At 42.8% G+C, this 17,753-nt stretch overlaps 1 protein-coding gene across 1 annotated transcript in view; it reads right to left on the bottom strand.

Annotated features, from left to right (window-relative positions):
* Positions 1–15,626: 15,626 nt before the first annotated feature.
* Positions 15,627–17,753, bottom strand: part of PTCHD1 (patched domain containing 1) — a 51,383-nt gene continuing 49,256 nt past the window's right edge. The window contains exon 3 of the mRNA XM_032592253.1: positions 15,627–17,421. Coding sequence (XP_032448144.1) covers positions 15,767–17,421 — 1,655 coding nt within the window. The 3' untranslated portion in view covers positions 15,627–15,766. The remainder of the gene's footprint in view (positions 17,422–17,753) is intronic.

Raw genomic sequence — 17,753 nt, 5'->3', positions numbered from 1 at the left:
ACACAGAAGAAACAACCAAGAAATTGGGCCACAATTCAGCATGAATCCAGAGTAGAACTTGTGGACTGTCGGGGAGTTTATAAAAATGTAGGGCTGAATAGTGAAAGACACACAGGGTTTAGATGATATAAGTCACTTGGAAGACAATAATTATTTAAAAAATATGAATGTTATGGTGAATGCCAGTTGGTGGTGTGCAGCAATTGGAGCCATTTCTTGCAGAAAAAGGAGTGGCTTCTTATAGCTATGGTTGACAGTGACCTCTATTAGGATGTGATGGAGTGAGAAAGGGGTCCATGAACTCTGGGTGGGAAGGAAGCTAGATGTTGTATGAACTGCACATGCTCCTCTATTGAATTGCATGTGTAACTTAAAACATTTTTTTTAATGTTTAGTTTTGAGAGAGAAAGAGCAAGGGAGGGGTGGAGAGAGAGGGACACACAATTTTCAAAGCAGGCTCCAGTCTCTGAGCTGTCAGCATAGAGCCTGACACGGGGCTCGAACTCACAAAGCATGGTATCATGACCTGAGCCAAAGTCAGACGCTTAACTGACTGAGCCATCCAGGCGCCTCACATGTGTAACTTTTTGTTCATGGTTAGGGCAGACAAAGTCTACATTAACTGCAATATCCATTGAACACAGGGCTTTGGTGCAATAAATGTTCATTAATTTAAGTACTCATGACAGCTCCAGGTTCTTCTGCTTTTGGATCTGAGTATAGTTTGATTTTACTTGTATGTACGTGACATGACTCTTAGGGCATAAGCTATCGGAAGAGACATGGAATGGAGTAGACACATTATAGATGTCTGCCAGTGTGCAAGTGGGAGTGAAGGACTGACAAAGTCTGACCCAGAAGCACTTCTGTCAGAAGCTCAAGTCCAGACACAAAGGGCTTCAAAGGTTCCAGGAAAGATACAACAAAGGAGAGAATCAGAGGGTGTGAAGAGGCCACAGCCTCTACTGAGTATCCCCAAGAGCTAAATCAGTAGTGTCATCCACCCATCCAGGTACTGGTCATTACAGGCATACCCTCTGACATCAGGCACTGGATATATTTGAATAGTTGGCCATTAGCCCTTCAAACCTCAAAAAAGAGGGTGGATATTGGGAGGAGAGTGGCTGGCAGTGATGTGTTGGGGCCAGCCCATGCCGGCTTGTGAGAGACGATTGTTAAAGTTTTAGGAATTTTGTGAGCCACTCATTAAACTGTGAATGGCTTTGGAATTGGCTATGTCTCCTCTTCCCCGGAAAGCCAGTTGTTAAAGTTTATAAGCACACCACTGGATACAATTCCTAGAATTGGAACTTTTCTTGGTTCTAACGCTAGACCTCGACGTGCTTTTTCTCGAATCATTCAGTCTCTTTTTTTTTTTTTTCAAAATATGAAATTTATTGTCAAATTGGTTTCCATACAACACCCAGTGCTCATCCCAAAAGGTGCCCTCCTCAATACCCATCACCCACCCCTCATCAACCCTCAGTTTGTTCTCAGTTTTTAAGAGTCTCTTATGCTTTGGCTCTCTCCCACTCTAACCTCTTTTTTTTTTTTCCTTCCCCTCCCCCATGGGTTTCTGTTAAGTTTCTCAGGATCCACATAAGAGTGAAAACAATGGGAAAAGATATTTGCAAATGACATATCAGACAAAGGGCTAGTATCCAAAATCTATAAAGAGCTCACCAAACTCATTCAGTCTCTTAATCCTATTCATACCTCAGAATGACCTAGCTTCCAGAGCACCGGATGGGCCATCATCTTTATCTGTGCTGACCACAGCTATAGCCTTAGTTATTCTGTATCCTTAATCAGTTTTAGTTTTCTGTTGGTGGTGTTACTCTACTAGGACCTTAACCTTAATTACCTTCAGTCTTGGCTTATGGCCCTGAAGCCCCTACACCTTTGATCTCTCAGAGAATTAAACAAGATTCTGTTCATTGTCTGTACGTATCTTGAAGACTATTCCTAATTGCAGCAGACACTGCTGGTGCTCTGTCCACATCCTTTGGCACACACCATTTTAGCATATGGCAGCAACATCTACAGAACACCTGCAGTTCTCTCCCTGAAGGCTGCCCTTCAGGTCACAGATGGGACAGGCCAGAGGGGCTAGCAAATTCATGCCCCATGAGAAGCCCTTGGCCATTGTGTGATGGCCGTTGGAAGTTAAAAATCCCAGATTCCTCATTCCTCATGTGGATCAACTCGGATGCATTTCCCACCATCATCTCCCAGGAGTCTCCTGTGGGATCGGGCCCTGGTTGTCCAGGGGTAACCTGTTTATTAACACACCCCCTATTGTCTTCCTTCCTGTCCATGTTCACTTTTGCTCTCCCCTGAGGGTGCTCCTGGGATCACCTCCTCAATAAACTGCTTATACATGTAATCCTTGTCTCTGGGTCTTATTCTGGGGGAGACCCAATCTAAGATATTCATCACCCTCATTTTTATGCCAGTACCAAACTGAAAGGCACTTATGGACCACATTCTGAAAAATACTTGAGTTCTAACACTGGAACAAGAAGATTCTTTTGTAAAAACAAAAAGTTTTAAAATCTTTATTTATTTTTGAGAGAGAGAGACAGACAGAGACAGAACATGAGCAGGGGAGGAACGGAGACAGAAGGAGACCCAGAACCCGAAGCAGGCTCCAGGCTCTGAGCTGTCAGCACAGAGTCCGACACGGGGCTCAAACCCACGGACCGCGAGATCATGACCTGAGCCGAAGTCGGTCGCTTAACTGACTGAACCACCCAGGCGCCCCTGGAGCAAGAAGATTCTTGGTTGGCAGATCACAAACTAATAAATGTTCAGCTTGGCATCTAACTTTATTTTTAATGCTGTGTGATGGCCAAACATTTTGCAGTGGTGCTCGTTGTGTTTTCTTTTTACCATCATAAAAGCAATGCAGCAGGGACACATATATATTTGTTTTTAGTGGTGTGCTTTATTTTTAATTCTGTATAAAATAGATACAAAATGACAAAAAGTGTATGCTTACTAAATGCTGAATATGACATTACACAATGTGTCACAGTATTTCAGCTTGTAATTGTGTCCTTTAGATGTTGGAACATAATTCTGTACCTCTTAAGATACAATTCATCTGGAAGCTGTATCAGCCACCCTTTTGTGGAACACCTGCCTGCTTACACTTGCAAAAGTTTGTTTGGAGAGCTTCTGAGCCACAGTGGCTGAAGTCTCGGGATATTTTTGGAAACCTCTAAAACAGTAAAAGTATGAAGGATGAAGAGGATTTTCTTTTTCACATTCGTAAAAGGCATGCAGGGATACAAATCTCAGAATACCCTAACTATAGTTATTTCAAGTTTCAGCGTTGGACTCAGTATATATACTTATAGAGATTATTCAGTACCACTGATTCTAAAATTTACTTTTTAACCATGGAAGTTCAATTGCTGCGGCCTGACAACATTCAGTACTACTTCCAGGGTTTGGGGGTGTTTTTCAAATCATTTGCTACCATACAAGGTCAACTGAAGTGAAAACTTAAGTGGGCCTTTTGCTAATAGCATTACATTTGTGAATTCATATAAATACAGGCAGGATGGGATCTTTTGTTTGACGGCCTCCATCCAGTTCATGGGACTCGCCATTCTTACAGATTCAATATCTGGATTCCTGTTCAAGCTGTTGTGATGAGTATTTATTACACATTTTTAGGGCTCCCTCTCCTCAACGGATGTTTTCAATTTGGTGACTTAAGTCAGTGACTCGAGGGATTTTCTGTTGTTTATATTCTCATGAATAAGTGATGCTCTCCGCAGAAATGCAGATTTTCATGTCAATGATGAAATGCCTTGTCAGCGTGACACCCTTGGGAAGGTGAGCACTTAACACCTGAGGAGGAGAACCTGGCCTCTCGCGCCCTGCCCTGGTCCTAAGAGCTTTTGGGTTTTCCACCCCTTGCTCTTCATTCCTGATTATTTTTTTGATGCTAAGAAATGACTTTTCCATTTGAGAACGTCATTGCCCACCCCCAGGTTTCGAATACAGACTGTATGCACCCTCATTCCTGTGTAAGCCCACCCGTCCAAGCGTGAAGCACGGATGAGAACACGCTGCAGTGAGGTTTAAAACAAAAATCTCATGTTTGAGAGCAAACATGAGTTTTGTCCTGTTGCCCTGTTGATCTTTGCCAGCGGAACTGTACAGCTCTTCATTCTGTTTTGGATTCTGGCAAAAGCCGGATCTTTCATGGGTTGTAAAACTCCCCAAGATTGCTGAAGGGAATGGTAAGAGAGTCTAAATTAAGATTCAAAATCATCATCTACAATCCGTTTTAAGATGAAATTCTTTTAAAAGATATCCCGTTTTCTCTTTTCTTACAGAAAAAAGGAACAAAAATAGCAAGTAAAATATTTCCCCCATCACAAATTGTCCATGTATAGAAGATAATCCTGGTTGCCCGATGACATCATTCAAGAAATAAGGAGGGGGGCAGTACTCATTCTTTTTCCAAACCTACTCTGGGTTTTAGCAGTGCCCTTTTATAGACAGCAATTTGAATGTTGGTCTAACTTCAAGGGAGATGTGGACAACGATGCAATAATTGACTAAATGTCTCCATAAATCGGGAATGTGCACATATTATTTTGCCATTAGGATGGAAACTTAACCAAGTATATGTTGAAATATTCAAATGAACTCATTCATTTCTCTTTTCCCTGGGCCCTTACTTTTCTGGGCTATTTAGGGAAATGTCGATGCTTGAGTATAAAGCAAAGTGGGCACAAGTCCAAGGGATTAAATTTAGTTCTTGTGGATGACTTTCCACCATAAAATATTTCAAGTTAGTTAACTAGATTAAATGAACATGCACTTCTGAAATGGAATTCTCCAAGGAATTGGTAACAAAGGCCTGGTGTGATGTGCTTATTTTTCTGACCGGGGATTTTTATCCACATTACCAATTGGCTTCTGAAAAAGGAAGTCAGCCTGGCCTTTCTTCCATTTGTGGGAGAGTTACCACTGATGAGAGAGTGTCCCCACAGAAATTATCCTGTGGATGGTTACACACGCACACACAGACACGTGCACACGTGCACGCATACATGTGCACACGCCAAACTCTGTACACTTTTTGTCTTCTGTGTGTGTATGTGTGTGTGTGAACGTGAGAGAGAGAGAGAGAGCGAGCGAGCTGATTTCAGTTTCCATGGAAATGGGCTAAATAAGGATTTTAACAGACAGGAGTACGAGTGCAACTTCTTTGCTATTCCCAGCTCAGAACTATTGAGACAAAATCTGACATCATTCCAGTCCTTTACATTAGGAGATCAATAGTATAATTTGGTACCTGTGACATGTAATTTTGGATTTAAACTTTGTTTGCCACAGTGATAATCATGCATCCGTTCAGTTAGCCCTGTGAAATAAACTAAAAATGAAAACTGACCCACTACTCCTCCACAATTGATTTAACACCCTGTTCGTATATGCTGCTTTGTTATTCCTGTCTCAGGCTTTTCTCTTCTTTCTCCGGACAGGTGTTGACCTGTAACTATTACATCCAGTATTTCCTCTCTCCTCAACCCTGAATACCTGTAGAAGATCAGAATGCTACAGATGAGCAAGGCTAAACTTATTTTCTTAGGCGTCTACTGGCTTCTTTTAAGCTCTGGCATGTAGGTATATTGGATGCTTCCTGCTATGATTTTTGTGCCCTGTTTGTGATCCTGTATTCAACTAAGGCCAGGAAATGGATTTTTCTTTCTCCAGAGACCGAGGTGTAACATTGCGACCCTTAAGCCAATGAAGGTACTATATATATGCGAAGTTCTGTAAAGACACCTCCTGGCTAAACAAATAACCCAAACTTTAAGACAGTAAGTCATATAAACTTTTTGACTGCTCAGTTGGGAAAAAAACAACACAACAAAACAGAACACATACTACTTGCTATTAAAGAGCCCTGAAATGATCTGGATGTGAAAATGAAAGAAAAGGGAAAAAAGTAAAAGTGAAGACATTCCTCTGGCTTGTTGCCATTTCACTCTTTGGTGTGTGCCTATCAGAGAATTAGACACATGTATGAAAAAGTGAAAGCGATAAATGCAAAATCTTCTTTACACTTGAAATTTGATATCAGGACTAGAAACAGGATGCTTCATTGGAAGGTGGGATTGAAATATGACAGGATAGTCAACTAACAACTCAATGTATTTGTCATGAGCCGTTTCCCAGGTTTAAATTTTTTTTTTTCAACGTTTATTTATTTTTGGGACAGAGAGAGACAGAGCATGAACGGGGGAGGGGCAGAGAGAGAGGGAGACACAGAATCGGAAACGGGCTCCAGGCTCTGAGCCATCAGCCCAGAGCCTGACGCGGGGCTCGAACTCACGGACCGCGAGATCGTGACCTGGCTGAAGTCGGACGCTTAACCGACTGCGCCACCCAGGCGCCCCCGTTTCCCAGGTTTAATATGCTGAGCTCCTCAGGGACTTCTGCAGTCTATCGTTTCCTGGCACAGGCCTGAAACATTGCCCTCTGCTGAAAGCTGGTCACATGGCGGGGAGCTGGGGGAGGCCCAATCATCAGTGGAATGGTTTTCCCTGCTGATTTTGGTTTTTTTGGTTTTTTTTTTTTTGTTTTTTTTTTTTTTTTGTTTTTGTAGCCGTGGGATGAGGTAAATACATATTTTAGGTGTCAGAGAAACTCAAGTGCTTTAAGATATAGGACATCATTTTTCCTGAAGAGCCGGTCACTCGTTACATTGACTTTCCTTAAGCATCTTTAAAATGTCAGGACTCTAAGTAAAAAGTATAGTTTATTAATGCTGCTTGATAGACACATGTTTTAACTCTTTGTGGAAAATTTTTCCAGGCAAGTTTTCAACTGATCCCACCCAAGCAGGTGCTGCCTGTCACAGATCATAGGTGTAATGACCCACACGTTGTCAAGATTGGGATGCAACTGTGCTATTTTTCCCAACAGGGTCTAATCCTTGCACCTGTCTCAGAAGTGACCAAACTGAACTAATTATGTACTCTAGGATTTGGGTATTCTTTCATAGTTTAAAACAGTTTATTACTCCCAGAGTCATTTACTTGCCAAGTGTGAAGAAACACAACAGAATGCTGGGGTTGCTTTTGGAGGAAAAGATTACCCAATGCTGCATTAGTGATTAATCTGATTGACTAGATGTAATCTTATGACTAATTGCCATGGATATAACTTAAAAATCCATTGTGGTTTAGCTCAAAACTGTACAAAATAATATACGATTTTAGAAACTTCTTTCATTAGTGATGGGAACAAGAGAGGGACCACATTTTGCTCTTTAAACCATTTTATGTCTAATCTTTTCTAACATCATTAAATATTTGGTATGGACTCTCTTCCCTTTTGTCCCTCACCAAAATTGGACTGCTAAAGGCACTTTTAACTGTTATGAGTATGTCATTGTTATTATTGGCAGGGGATATCTTTGATGTTAAAAAAATTATGTTCGTTGCCTATCTAGACACACTTTTTACAGCTTTGACACATTTGCACATCCAGAGGAATGAGAGAGATTGACCAGGGAGTTATTAAACCCAAGCTGAAACTTTCCTTGTTTGGGCCTGACATTCAATAATTCTGCTTACAGGTTCTAAGTCAGAATGTTGAACACACAACCAAGAGTGGGTGGTTGAACATGGGATCATAGACAATAGAAATAGAACCCGAATGTGTTCTTACCAAATTACTAAAGAGGAATTCTGGGCTGAGAATTCAAAAGAAAATGTTCAGTCCTTTGGCTTTATTTAAAAAAAGTACAAATTCAGGCTCCGTATTTTTATCTTCTAGAGATTCCTGAATGACTCCCATATTTGCAGCTCATATTTTTAGCCCTTCTGCTCAAATTTGAGTTGTTTCATCTTCCCAATAATTACTTTTTTCCTTCTATACTCGTCTAAATGTTAGGAACTCTGCTAAGTTTCTCTCCCCACTCTTCTTAATGTCCTAATGACCACTCCCCAAATGGTGTGTGTGTGTGTGTGTGTGTGTGTGTGTGTGTGTATGTGTGTGCGTGTGTGTGTTAGCTATAAGTTTCTGGTGTTGGATGGTTCTTTCTGTTACTTGTGTGACTTTTCTCCCAAACTGATGTTTCCTATTATCAGGCTTCCTTGGATGGCACTTTCTTTCCTTGAGGTGAATGAAAGGTACTGGTTTTTCTATCAAACTAATGTTAGGGATAAATGGAAAATGTCCACTCCTTCTTAAGACTGGGAATTGGCAACATGGAGGACTGGAAATTGGCAACTTGGAGAACACCTGGTATGTCCTTCCTCCTTCCTCCCCACTCCTTTTCCCTTTGTCTTGGTCACAAAGCAAAATTTTAGATAATATCCACAATTCTGTACACTGGGAGAGGTCTCGGTGGTTTGGGGTCTCTGCTGTTCTCACCTATAACTTAGAGAATTGCATCAAATGCAGTTTCCTGTTGTAGAACTGTTAGCAATTTACAAATTTCAAGAAACATTTACATCCCTGGTTTTCTTTGTTTTTTTTTTTTTAAGTGTACTGTTGGTCTGGCCTCAAACATGCTCATGCAAAGAAAATATTTAGAATGGGAAGATCATATGTTTTGTGGTTCCCTGCAGATAGCTGAAGACCATGGCCTGCCAAACCCCACAGAACCACAGGGTTGGACCTGCTAAAGTATTTTAATGTGCTTTAGATGTGCCAGCTATGTTGTAAATGGCAATGTGTATATGTGCGTGTGCGTATGTTATGTGTATATGGGGATATATGTGTGTTTATGTGTTGTACATGTGTTACACTGTTACACACACGGGCGTGTTGAATATATGTACATTATATGTACGCGGGGTGTGTGTGTGTGTGTGTGAGAGAGAGAGAGAGAGAGAGAGAGAGAGAGAGAGAAGCAGAGCCAGTGGGTCATTACCAGTTTTTGGCCAGTCATCCTTGGTCCTGGGAGGCATCATGGAATTTGACTTGGTGTTTTTGGATAGGGGGCATAGTCAATTTTGGCAGGATGTTAATTTAAAAAATGAAGATCTGAAAGTCCGAGTTAAACACATTGAAGGTTCTCCCTGGAAATTAAGTACATTGTTTTTCTTTTTTTTTTTTTTAATTTTTTTTTTAACGTTTATTTATTTTTGAGACAGAGAGAGACAGAGCATGAATGGGGGAGGGGCAGAGAGAGAGGGAGACACAGAATCGGAAGCAGGCTCCAGGCTCTGAGCCATCAGCCCAGAGCCCGACGCGGGGCTCGAACTCACGGACCGCGAGATCGTGACCTGAGCTGAAGTCGGACGCTTAACCGACTGCGCCACCCAGGCGCCCCAGGTACATTGTTTTTCCAAGGAGACTTACATGGGTTTTCCCAGTGATGAGCCTGGAATGAGTAGAGTCTTTGCCATTTTGTAGAAAGTAAACAAAGCACTTTATATATCTCAATGAACCAAGTCTTGTAACTTCACATCAGATGCTACTAAGTGGAACTAATATTCCTCCCTCTCAATAGAAGGCCTCCCTGTTGTGGCTGGGCAGAGTGTCGTGTAAAGGGCAGTGTTGGGCTGCCACTGTCTTCTTTGTGCTTCAGGGAAGACCAAGCGGTGATTCCCCCAGTATCACTGTTAGGACAACCCGGGTACATTCCATTTTGCCTAAAGTTACACCAGAAGAAACAGAACCACCAGGTACAAATAGAGTCATTTCTTTTCCAACTTCCTCCATCAGTGTGCACACTATATCTAGCTTATGGCTACGAGTCAAGAAAACTGGGCTTCTGTTTGCATCTCTGTGTCCAAGACACACCTGTCCGTAAATGTAACCATATGTCCATAGCCACGATTTCCTATTTGCCTACTACAAATATTATCAAGATGAATGAGACACATCCTCTCCCTGTTTGTTGGCGAGTCGGCTGCCACAACCGTGTGCATGCAGGCCTCGCGTAGACATCTCAGAAGAGGGCTCAACTGGGAGCACCCCTTCTAAGCCCAGGGCGTACTGCTGCCGCACAGGGTGTCCCTGCAGAACTTGGACACAGGTTCTTGTGTCCACAGGGCCCACTTTTCGATGTTGGCTTTGCTGACTGCCCCCTCTGTGCATGTGTATGTGGGGTGTGCTTACTGTAATTTTGAGGCTGCATATACTTTGTTGCGACAGTGAGAGTGTGGTAGCAACCTGGTATTCTTTCTGCTAAGAAGAGCACAGTGCAGGGGTCCCTTCCTCTGTTCTGCTCTGGAGACTATGTGTAGCTGGTGCTGGAACATGAATATGCAGAATAAATAAACAGATTGCTGATTGAGGAATAAATGAGTGGAAGTAGGCACTTGGCTGGGCATGAAGAGACCAACGTTTGGAAGCACTTTGGGCTCCTTGAAGAAAAGATGGTGGAGAAACTCTTGATTGCCCATTAGCCAAAATGAGGACACCAAAATCACACTCCCGGTGAGGTCTTTATTAATTTAGGACAGTGGTTCTTCACCCTTTTTGGGTCACAGACCTCTTTTGGAATCTGATGACAAGTATGAACTCTCTTTTTAGGAAAATGCACATATTGAACATATACACACATTTTTGCATATGATTTAATTTTCGGGAGTTCAGAGCCCCGCCCTCCCACCAACTCATCCGCGGCCCCTACGTTAAGATCCCATAATTTAGATACATAGAATTTGGCAGTAAAGTGGTAGAATGGAGAAAGGACTGAGGCTAGGAGCTAGGAGACTTGAATTATAGTCCTGTATCTGCTTTTAAGTAGCTCTGTGCATGTAATTTCACTTCTCCAGGTTTCAGTTTTCTCACGTGAAAAATGAGGGAGTAAGCTTAATTCTATCCAAAGATTCATCTGGTGCCAACATTCTGGAGGGAGAAGAGGCTGGCACATTCCACACGAACAGCATTTCTTCCACCAGGGATCCTCTGTGGGTTGCCTCCTTGGTATATATTGCTTTCTTTGTACTTTGAAATGAGAAGCCTTCTTTCCCTATGAGGTAGGCTCCTCTGGACCCTTATGGCGCTAGTTGTACTCTAACTTGGAAATCTGCACAGAGGCCGTAGCACTCTGGTCGCCTCACTTCCTCTTCCTTGCACGGTACCCTCGTAGATCTCAAAGAGGACTTCACACAGATGTCGTGGGCAGAAGGGGGGCAGGTGAGAGGCAGGGCTGGGGAAGACCTCCTGACACCGCCTGTTCAGGTGAACGGCTTCTAGCTCATTCACTCTCCTCTTTGCTTTCTTCTGGACTGGCCTGAAACAGAAACAGTTGTAGCCACCACGGGGAGGAACGCTGCCATGTGCTGGCTGCAGCCATCCTCAGTTCTTCGCCAGAGAACCTGGTGGTACTAATTTAATGTTTTCCTCCATGTTGCCGCTTTACCGTGCTTTTAAAAAGTGGGAACTTTGTCTTCAAATACCTGGTGCTTTTTGTGTAGCCCGGACTTAAAAGCAAATTACCCAGCAGGAATGTTCAAATACCTTCAATCAAGTCAGGCACAGTAATTAAATAGCAAGTGCCCTTGCCTCCCAACTCTGATCCCCAAGTGCCTATAGACCATTTTTTTCAAGGATTGCAATCCAACCCCCACATCTGGAGCTTGTGCCCTCTTGACAGTTTGCCCTGCCGAATGGTGATCTGGCTGCATTTTGAGTGCCCTGAAATGACCAGGAGAACTCATTGCATCTTTATATAGCCCTAATTCTGTGCCCAAATCTGAAAAACATACTTCTCCGTAGCTTTACGTCCTGGGCCCTAGTGCTACTGTGTGGGACAGAGGAATTACAATGTCTTGAATTTCTTCTCTACACCAGCCCTTGCCATGAGTGCTTTCTGAACATCATCTCCCTTGATCCTCCCAGTATATCCACAGCATCATGCAGATGTATACTCTCCAAGGGCAGGTATATTTCATCTCATTGGCTCACTGCTCTGTCCCCAGTCTGTAGAACAGTACCTGGGTGATAGTAGGCCCTCAGTAAGTATTCGCCGAATTTAAAGATACTTACTGTTATTATCCCCATTTTACAGATGAGAAAACAGAGATTCACAGAGTTCGGACACTACTACAAGCTGCAGGGCTACTTTAATAGAATCCAAAGGAATAAAGCCATCATGAGGAGGGTACCATTTGTGTCCAAGAGTCTCTGCCTCTGCCCCCCCCCCCCCCCGCCCCACAGCCAACCCTACCCAGGTGGCTGCCCAGCCCACCTGTTCGTGAGACAGACACAGCCAACCACTGCTGGGACTGGGGGGCCGTGGTGCCATGGTCCTGGAATGCCACTTAGAACAATTGAGTGGTGGTTAAATAAGTTTAAAACAATTGGGTTATCATGGGCCTCATTTACAGCAGTATGTTGCCTAAATAACCATTGCAATGGAGGATGGCATCTGATTATCTCCCTTCTGAGTGAAAACTGAGGAGGTAAAAATGGTAGGAAAGATGGGAGCAAAACAAGCAAATGCAAACAAACACTGCAAACCAAACCAAAGTAGAACAAAACCCCAGAACTTCAAACCAAACCCAGACAAAACTTATGCACTGCAACGATGAAGAGGGAGCTTCATGAGGGTTTGTCTTATTTTTTTTTTCCTGTGGAAAAAAATGTACTCCTTTTAGCCTGAGGAGCCCGCATGCTTCGTGTTGGACCGTTGGTATAGGGCTCAACAACAGTGCCCTATTTCAAGTATCATTTTCTGGCTTGCAAACCCCGAGTGTCTTATGAATTTACATTTTCTGCTGAGTTCTCTTCAATGAAAGAATTGCCACCCTGACCCTGACTTTTCTTTTTTTCCTTACAACTGGCCAAGAACGCCCAAGTATCACAGTTTTTTAGTTGACCAGGAGACATATTTTTGATGAATGGAATATTTTTCTTTGGTAAACAAACACCAACTGAAAACCAACCAAAAAAGTTTCTTTGGTAAAGTGAAAATTAACGTCTTGGTTGGAATTAATTGAAAAATAAAACTTGTGCAAGTGTTTTCCAGGATTCTTCCCTCCCTCTTTATAGCAATTGCAAAAGTAAAACTTCACCAAGTAAAGACTTAAATTTTATGGGCATGTGATTCTGAGTTGCTTCTAAAGTGGCTTCTCCATGGTGGGGCTAAACCAATGCTGTCAGAGCAATAATCATTAACAAATAAATAATGATGTAACAATAAATAATAAATCTTGACATGCAGAGTCCCCTAGTAAAAAAAAAAATCATTCCACAGTTAGAATTCCATAAGCCTTGATTTCAAGTGCTGAAAAGGGAAGTTGACAAGGTTGAAAAGGCCCTTCATTTAAAAATACAATATTCCAAGGTATACAGAGACTCAATCAAGTTGGAAAACTACCATCTGTCATAAAACAAAGTTCCACAGCAAGTCATTCTGGTTGACCAAATTGAATGATGAAATTCTCAACAAAATCTGTTTAATTGGCGTGTGTGTTTTATCAGTTTTGTGGAGTAGCTTTAACCCGAGGTACTCCACGTGGCCGACACTAAATCAATGGCTGATTTAGAACACACTGTTCAGAAAATGATTTAGCAACATATGATTCAAGAATAAAACCAATCCCCTCTTCATCTGTGTTTTATAAATAATAGCCTAGTTGCAGGCCCCTTGGAGAGAGAATTGATCGCAGATCTATTATGCGAACTTGCCCTTTTTCGAGGACTTATACTTGTCCTCAGATTAAAGCTCATTATCTTCTAGTTGAGTGCATAACACGTTGGTATGATCACTTAGTGTGTCTGCAGGAGAGACTGCACAAGTGCATAACGCACTAGCTACGACCCCCTGCACGTGTATTTTGAACTCTGTGAACAACAGTACATGAAATAGAAAGCACAGGTTTGCACTTGGTGCAGTTACATCTGAATCATTTGGGCATTTTTGCTGTTTGGAAAGACAATGGCAAAGCTAAATCCCAAACATTACCCAGACATTACAAAAAAAAAAAAAAAGTCTGCCTTGTGGCCAGTAAAGTCCTATGTTCTTTCCTTGGAAATGTACCTTGAAGGGAGTAATAGCCCTCTTAAGGGAAAATCTAAAAGTGGCCTGCCCTGTCTTAGGCATGCTAAAATGATGGAAACCCTCTAGTGGTGTGACCCTGGCTGAGTCGCTTTTTCCTCCTAGGTCTTGGTTTCCTCCTCTGTGGAGGATGGGGAAGTTGCACGGTACATCCGCTAAGGTCCAGAGAGCAAAGGTGCTTTTGGGAAATGCTTACCACTATAGATGTCTAAATAAGCTACGTCTCTAAAAGGGAAAAATACTGTAGACGTTTGCCTCAAATGTGACCAGGAGTTAGCTTCATTTTTATAGACATAAAGAAATGCAGGGGTCTGGGACAGCATACACAGCCTCTTCCAATCAAGCTGTTTCTTTTTAGAGCCTGTGGATATGGCAATCAACAGTATAAACAGTATAAACTAGGCTCATTAATGTACAGAAGGGCCGTGCAATGCATTAGAGGGGCACCAGCAAAGGTATGTGTGTGCGGGGGCAGGGGGAGGGAACCAGGGAGATGAAAGTGCAGCCGGCTTAGCAGGAAGGTTTGACTGTCACCAGTGATACGCTAGTATCGGTGATTACATCTTCCGGTCATTTCCATCTGTCTCCCCTTCAGTCCTTCATCTCCCTGCCTGCACTTCTGAAAATTTTCTTCGTTTCGGGATTAAACTCACCAAAGAACTTTCTTTTCTCCTCTGTGTCTTTGAGCAGCCATGTCTCATCGTGAAGGCAGACCGGCTCTACTAGTTGAAAGCTATGGCAAACAACCATGTCAGTGTTCATTTCTCCTTCCTCAGCTGTGCGTAGGCAGATGTTGTTTCTGGGCATCCACGCAAAAACTGCATGTAGGGTCAAACTGCAAACAGCTGTACCAGCTGGCCATATTGTTTTGTTAAAATGGAGACGCTGTCTCTGGGTTCAAGTAGACTCCTGCTTCTCCATCATGCCAGGTATTTGGGTTTGGCTCTGTCGTTTTGGGTACTCAGAGCCTCCTGCCAAGAGCTGTAACTAATAAAGCAGATCCATTTGGTGACAAGCAACAAGATATTCCAAAATAGAATCGCCCCAACTCCGCGATGCTGGAGCTGTCATTGGTTTAAAGGTGTATTAACCAAATCATACAAACGTTGAAAGTATACTGATGGGGGGATATGATCAATTCATTCTACAAAACAAAACTGCCTCACCTGGGTGAATTTAGACATCACTCAATTTCACTCCATGGGTGATGGCCACTCTACTGTGTGTCACTTCCAAGGTTCTGGCTTGTTTCTGCTGGCCAGAACTTTTGAAAGCATCTCCTTGTGGTGCTGCGGAGCTAGATGAGACAGCTAAGACCTCAAACCACAGACCCTGCCTGGAGCTACTGCTCTGCAGAAGTTCTGGAAGCTTTATTGTGTGAACAATGCTTAAAGCTATTTCTGCCTTGGCAGCTGACCTTTCAATCAGTAGGTTTTTGTCACAATACCAGCAACATCTGCAGTGTGAATAAAATAGGATTCTGCTTGCTAATAAGCTTTCTTCTATTTGATTTTAGTTTAAGACTGTCTCCATGTGTGTGTGTGTGTGTGTGTGTGTGTGTGTGTGTGTGTACATTCTTTCTGGTAACAGTCCTTTTGTTTTAAAGACTGAAAATGTGCAATGCCCATTTCCCCCCTTGTCCTTTACTTTGGCAATGTCTGTTTCTTATACTTAAAAAAGAAAGAACAACTTTGAATTTGTTTCAGTAACATAATCTCTTTGCTCTCGATAAGACCTAGGGTGAAAATATAACAAGCAGAGACTCTATCACACTGTTGTAATTTGGTCAACCACTCGGGTACTGTCAATATCCACCATTTCCACACATTCAATTTCCTCCCGGTTTTCAGGGTTTTTCTTCTCTTTCCTTTTTTTCTTCGAGGGTGGCAGGAAAGTCAGTATCACAGGTAAAATGGCAAAGCAGTGAAAGAAGGTGACAAATGCTATTAAAAACAAGCACCTGAACAGTGTACAGGTCAGATTTGAAGGCACAGCTGCGAGAGGAATCAGACCAACAAGATAGCAGAGGTAACTCTGTAAAATGGCTACCCCATGCACTTCCAGGGCATTTTTTACCCATTTAGTTCTTGTGAAATCCTTGCCCAGAACAAATGTGGATAACAGTGGAGCACAGTTGTCAATTGTGTAGTTAATTCCATAAATTAAGCATAGCACAGAAATGCAGTCCAGTTCTACTTTCCATAATGTCATGAAACCTATAACTCCAAACTCCACGGACACAACCGTGAGAGTGAGCCAGACGTTAATCAGAGAATCTGCCACCAGGAATGCCGAGAAGAAGAGCAGGAACAAAGCACTGATGCAGGAGTTGTGCAGGGGGGCTCCCAGAGAGGAGGCATATCGATCCATATACACGAAGGACGGGTTGAAGACAATGAACTTCACCTTGGAGGTGACAGAAAGTCTCCTGAGGGTCTCCAGGAGATCGTAGAGTTCTTCTCTGTTAGTTTCCATGGTCTTGGCCACCAAAAACATTCTGGAGGCCACTACATCAACCTCATCATTGTACTTTTTAGAGAAGATGATGTCCTCTTGAAAATGTGAAAATTGGGGAGCTTTCAGGAAGGAATTTCTCAACATGTCTGTGAAATTTTTCTTAGGCAAGCCAGTGGACACATTGAGTTTCCGAAGGTAATTTAAATAGCTCTCAAACCAGGATATCCGCACAAACCCCTTGGTGTATTCTAGCACATCTTCTTGGACGCTAGTGTTCCAGTACTCTATGGACTCATATATGTAAAACCCAATCACCGGACTGTAGTTACTAAAGTACTTTTGCTGGGCAGTAGTGTACTCAATGGTTTGCGTCGCGGTTGCTACGATGTTACTAAGGTCTGACCCTTCACTGACCTGCAGATAGCCCATTAAGGCAAAGGAAATATAAATAAGGTAAAAGAGAACTACAAAAGGCTTGACATAGGTGTTGGTTATCCAGTCACAGTAATAGCGTTTGAGGAAACATACCAATAGGTGACTCTCGTAAGTGTTCGCTTCCTCGCCGTCAGTTGTGTCCTCGCTGAATCTGGCTGTCAGGAGAAACCTGTACCATGCCGGCTTCTCCTGCAATGCCTCGGGCTTTGGGACTTTTCTACAGAAGATACTATGCTGGTAATTGTTTTCTATGTAGCCAGTGAATACCAGGCTGGAACCATAAAACGAGAGTACATAGAGGTAGTTGAAGAAGATTGCAATACAGGAATTGCAGCAGAAAATCCTGGCTGCCTCAATGTTCGTGAAAGGGCTGGCCCCTATGCCAAAGGTGACCAGGTACATGGCAGTGGTGAGAGAAAAGGAGAGCATGGAGTCTGCATAGACTGCTGCAGTTCTCTCTTTAACATGTTGGTCTTCTCTAGTTTTCCTCCAGGAGGATAACATTTCAAAAGTCCCATATAATCCATGACCTGAGGGGACAGAAAAAGACCAAATCAAAAGTTGCAGAGACTGCCACCATCTTTCAAGAGGGGAACCAACTTGGTTATGGGGTCACGGGAAATCTAACCAGCCCTGGTGGTGACAGGTAAATGCCACTAATTTCTCCTGTGGAAGCGAGACCTGTGTTTTGGTGAATCTTAAATATGAATGGCTAGTGAAAGGGGAGAGACAGGAGCCAAGACCTTCATGCTCCCTTCTGCCTGAAGAATGCTGGGTGGACTTTTGCCCACAGAAAGCCGAGTAGACTTGCACCTGTCTCTTGGGGACTATATACAGTGCTAGTTTAGGGTTGTTGGTGCAG

This window comes from Lynx canadensis, chromosome X (assembly GCF_007474595.2).
Source record: "Lynx canadensis isolate LIC74 chromosome X, mLynCan4.pri.v2, whole genome shotgun sequence".
NCBI lineage: Eukaryota > Metazoa > Chordata > Mammalia > Carnivora > Felidae > Lynx > Lynx canadensis.
Note: the sequence above shows the minus strand (reverse complement) of the source record. Positions and strands in the feature narration are given on the sequence as shown.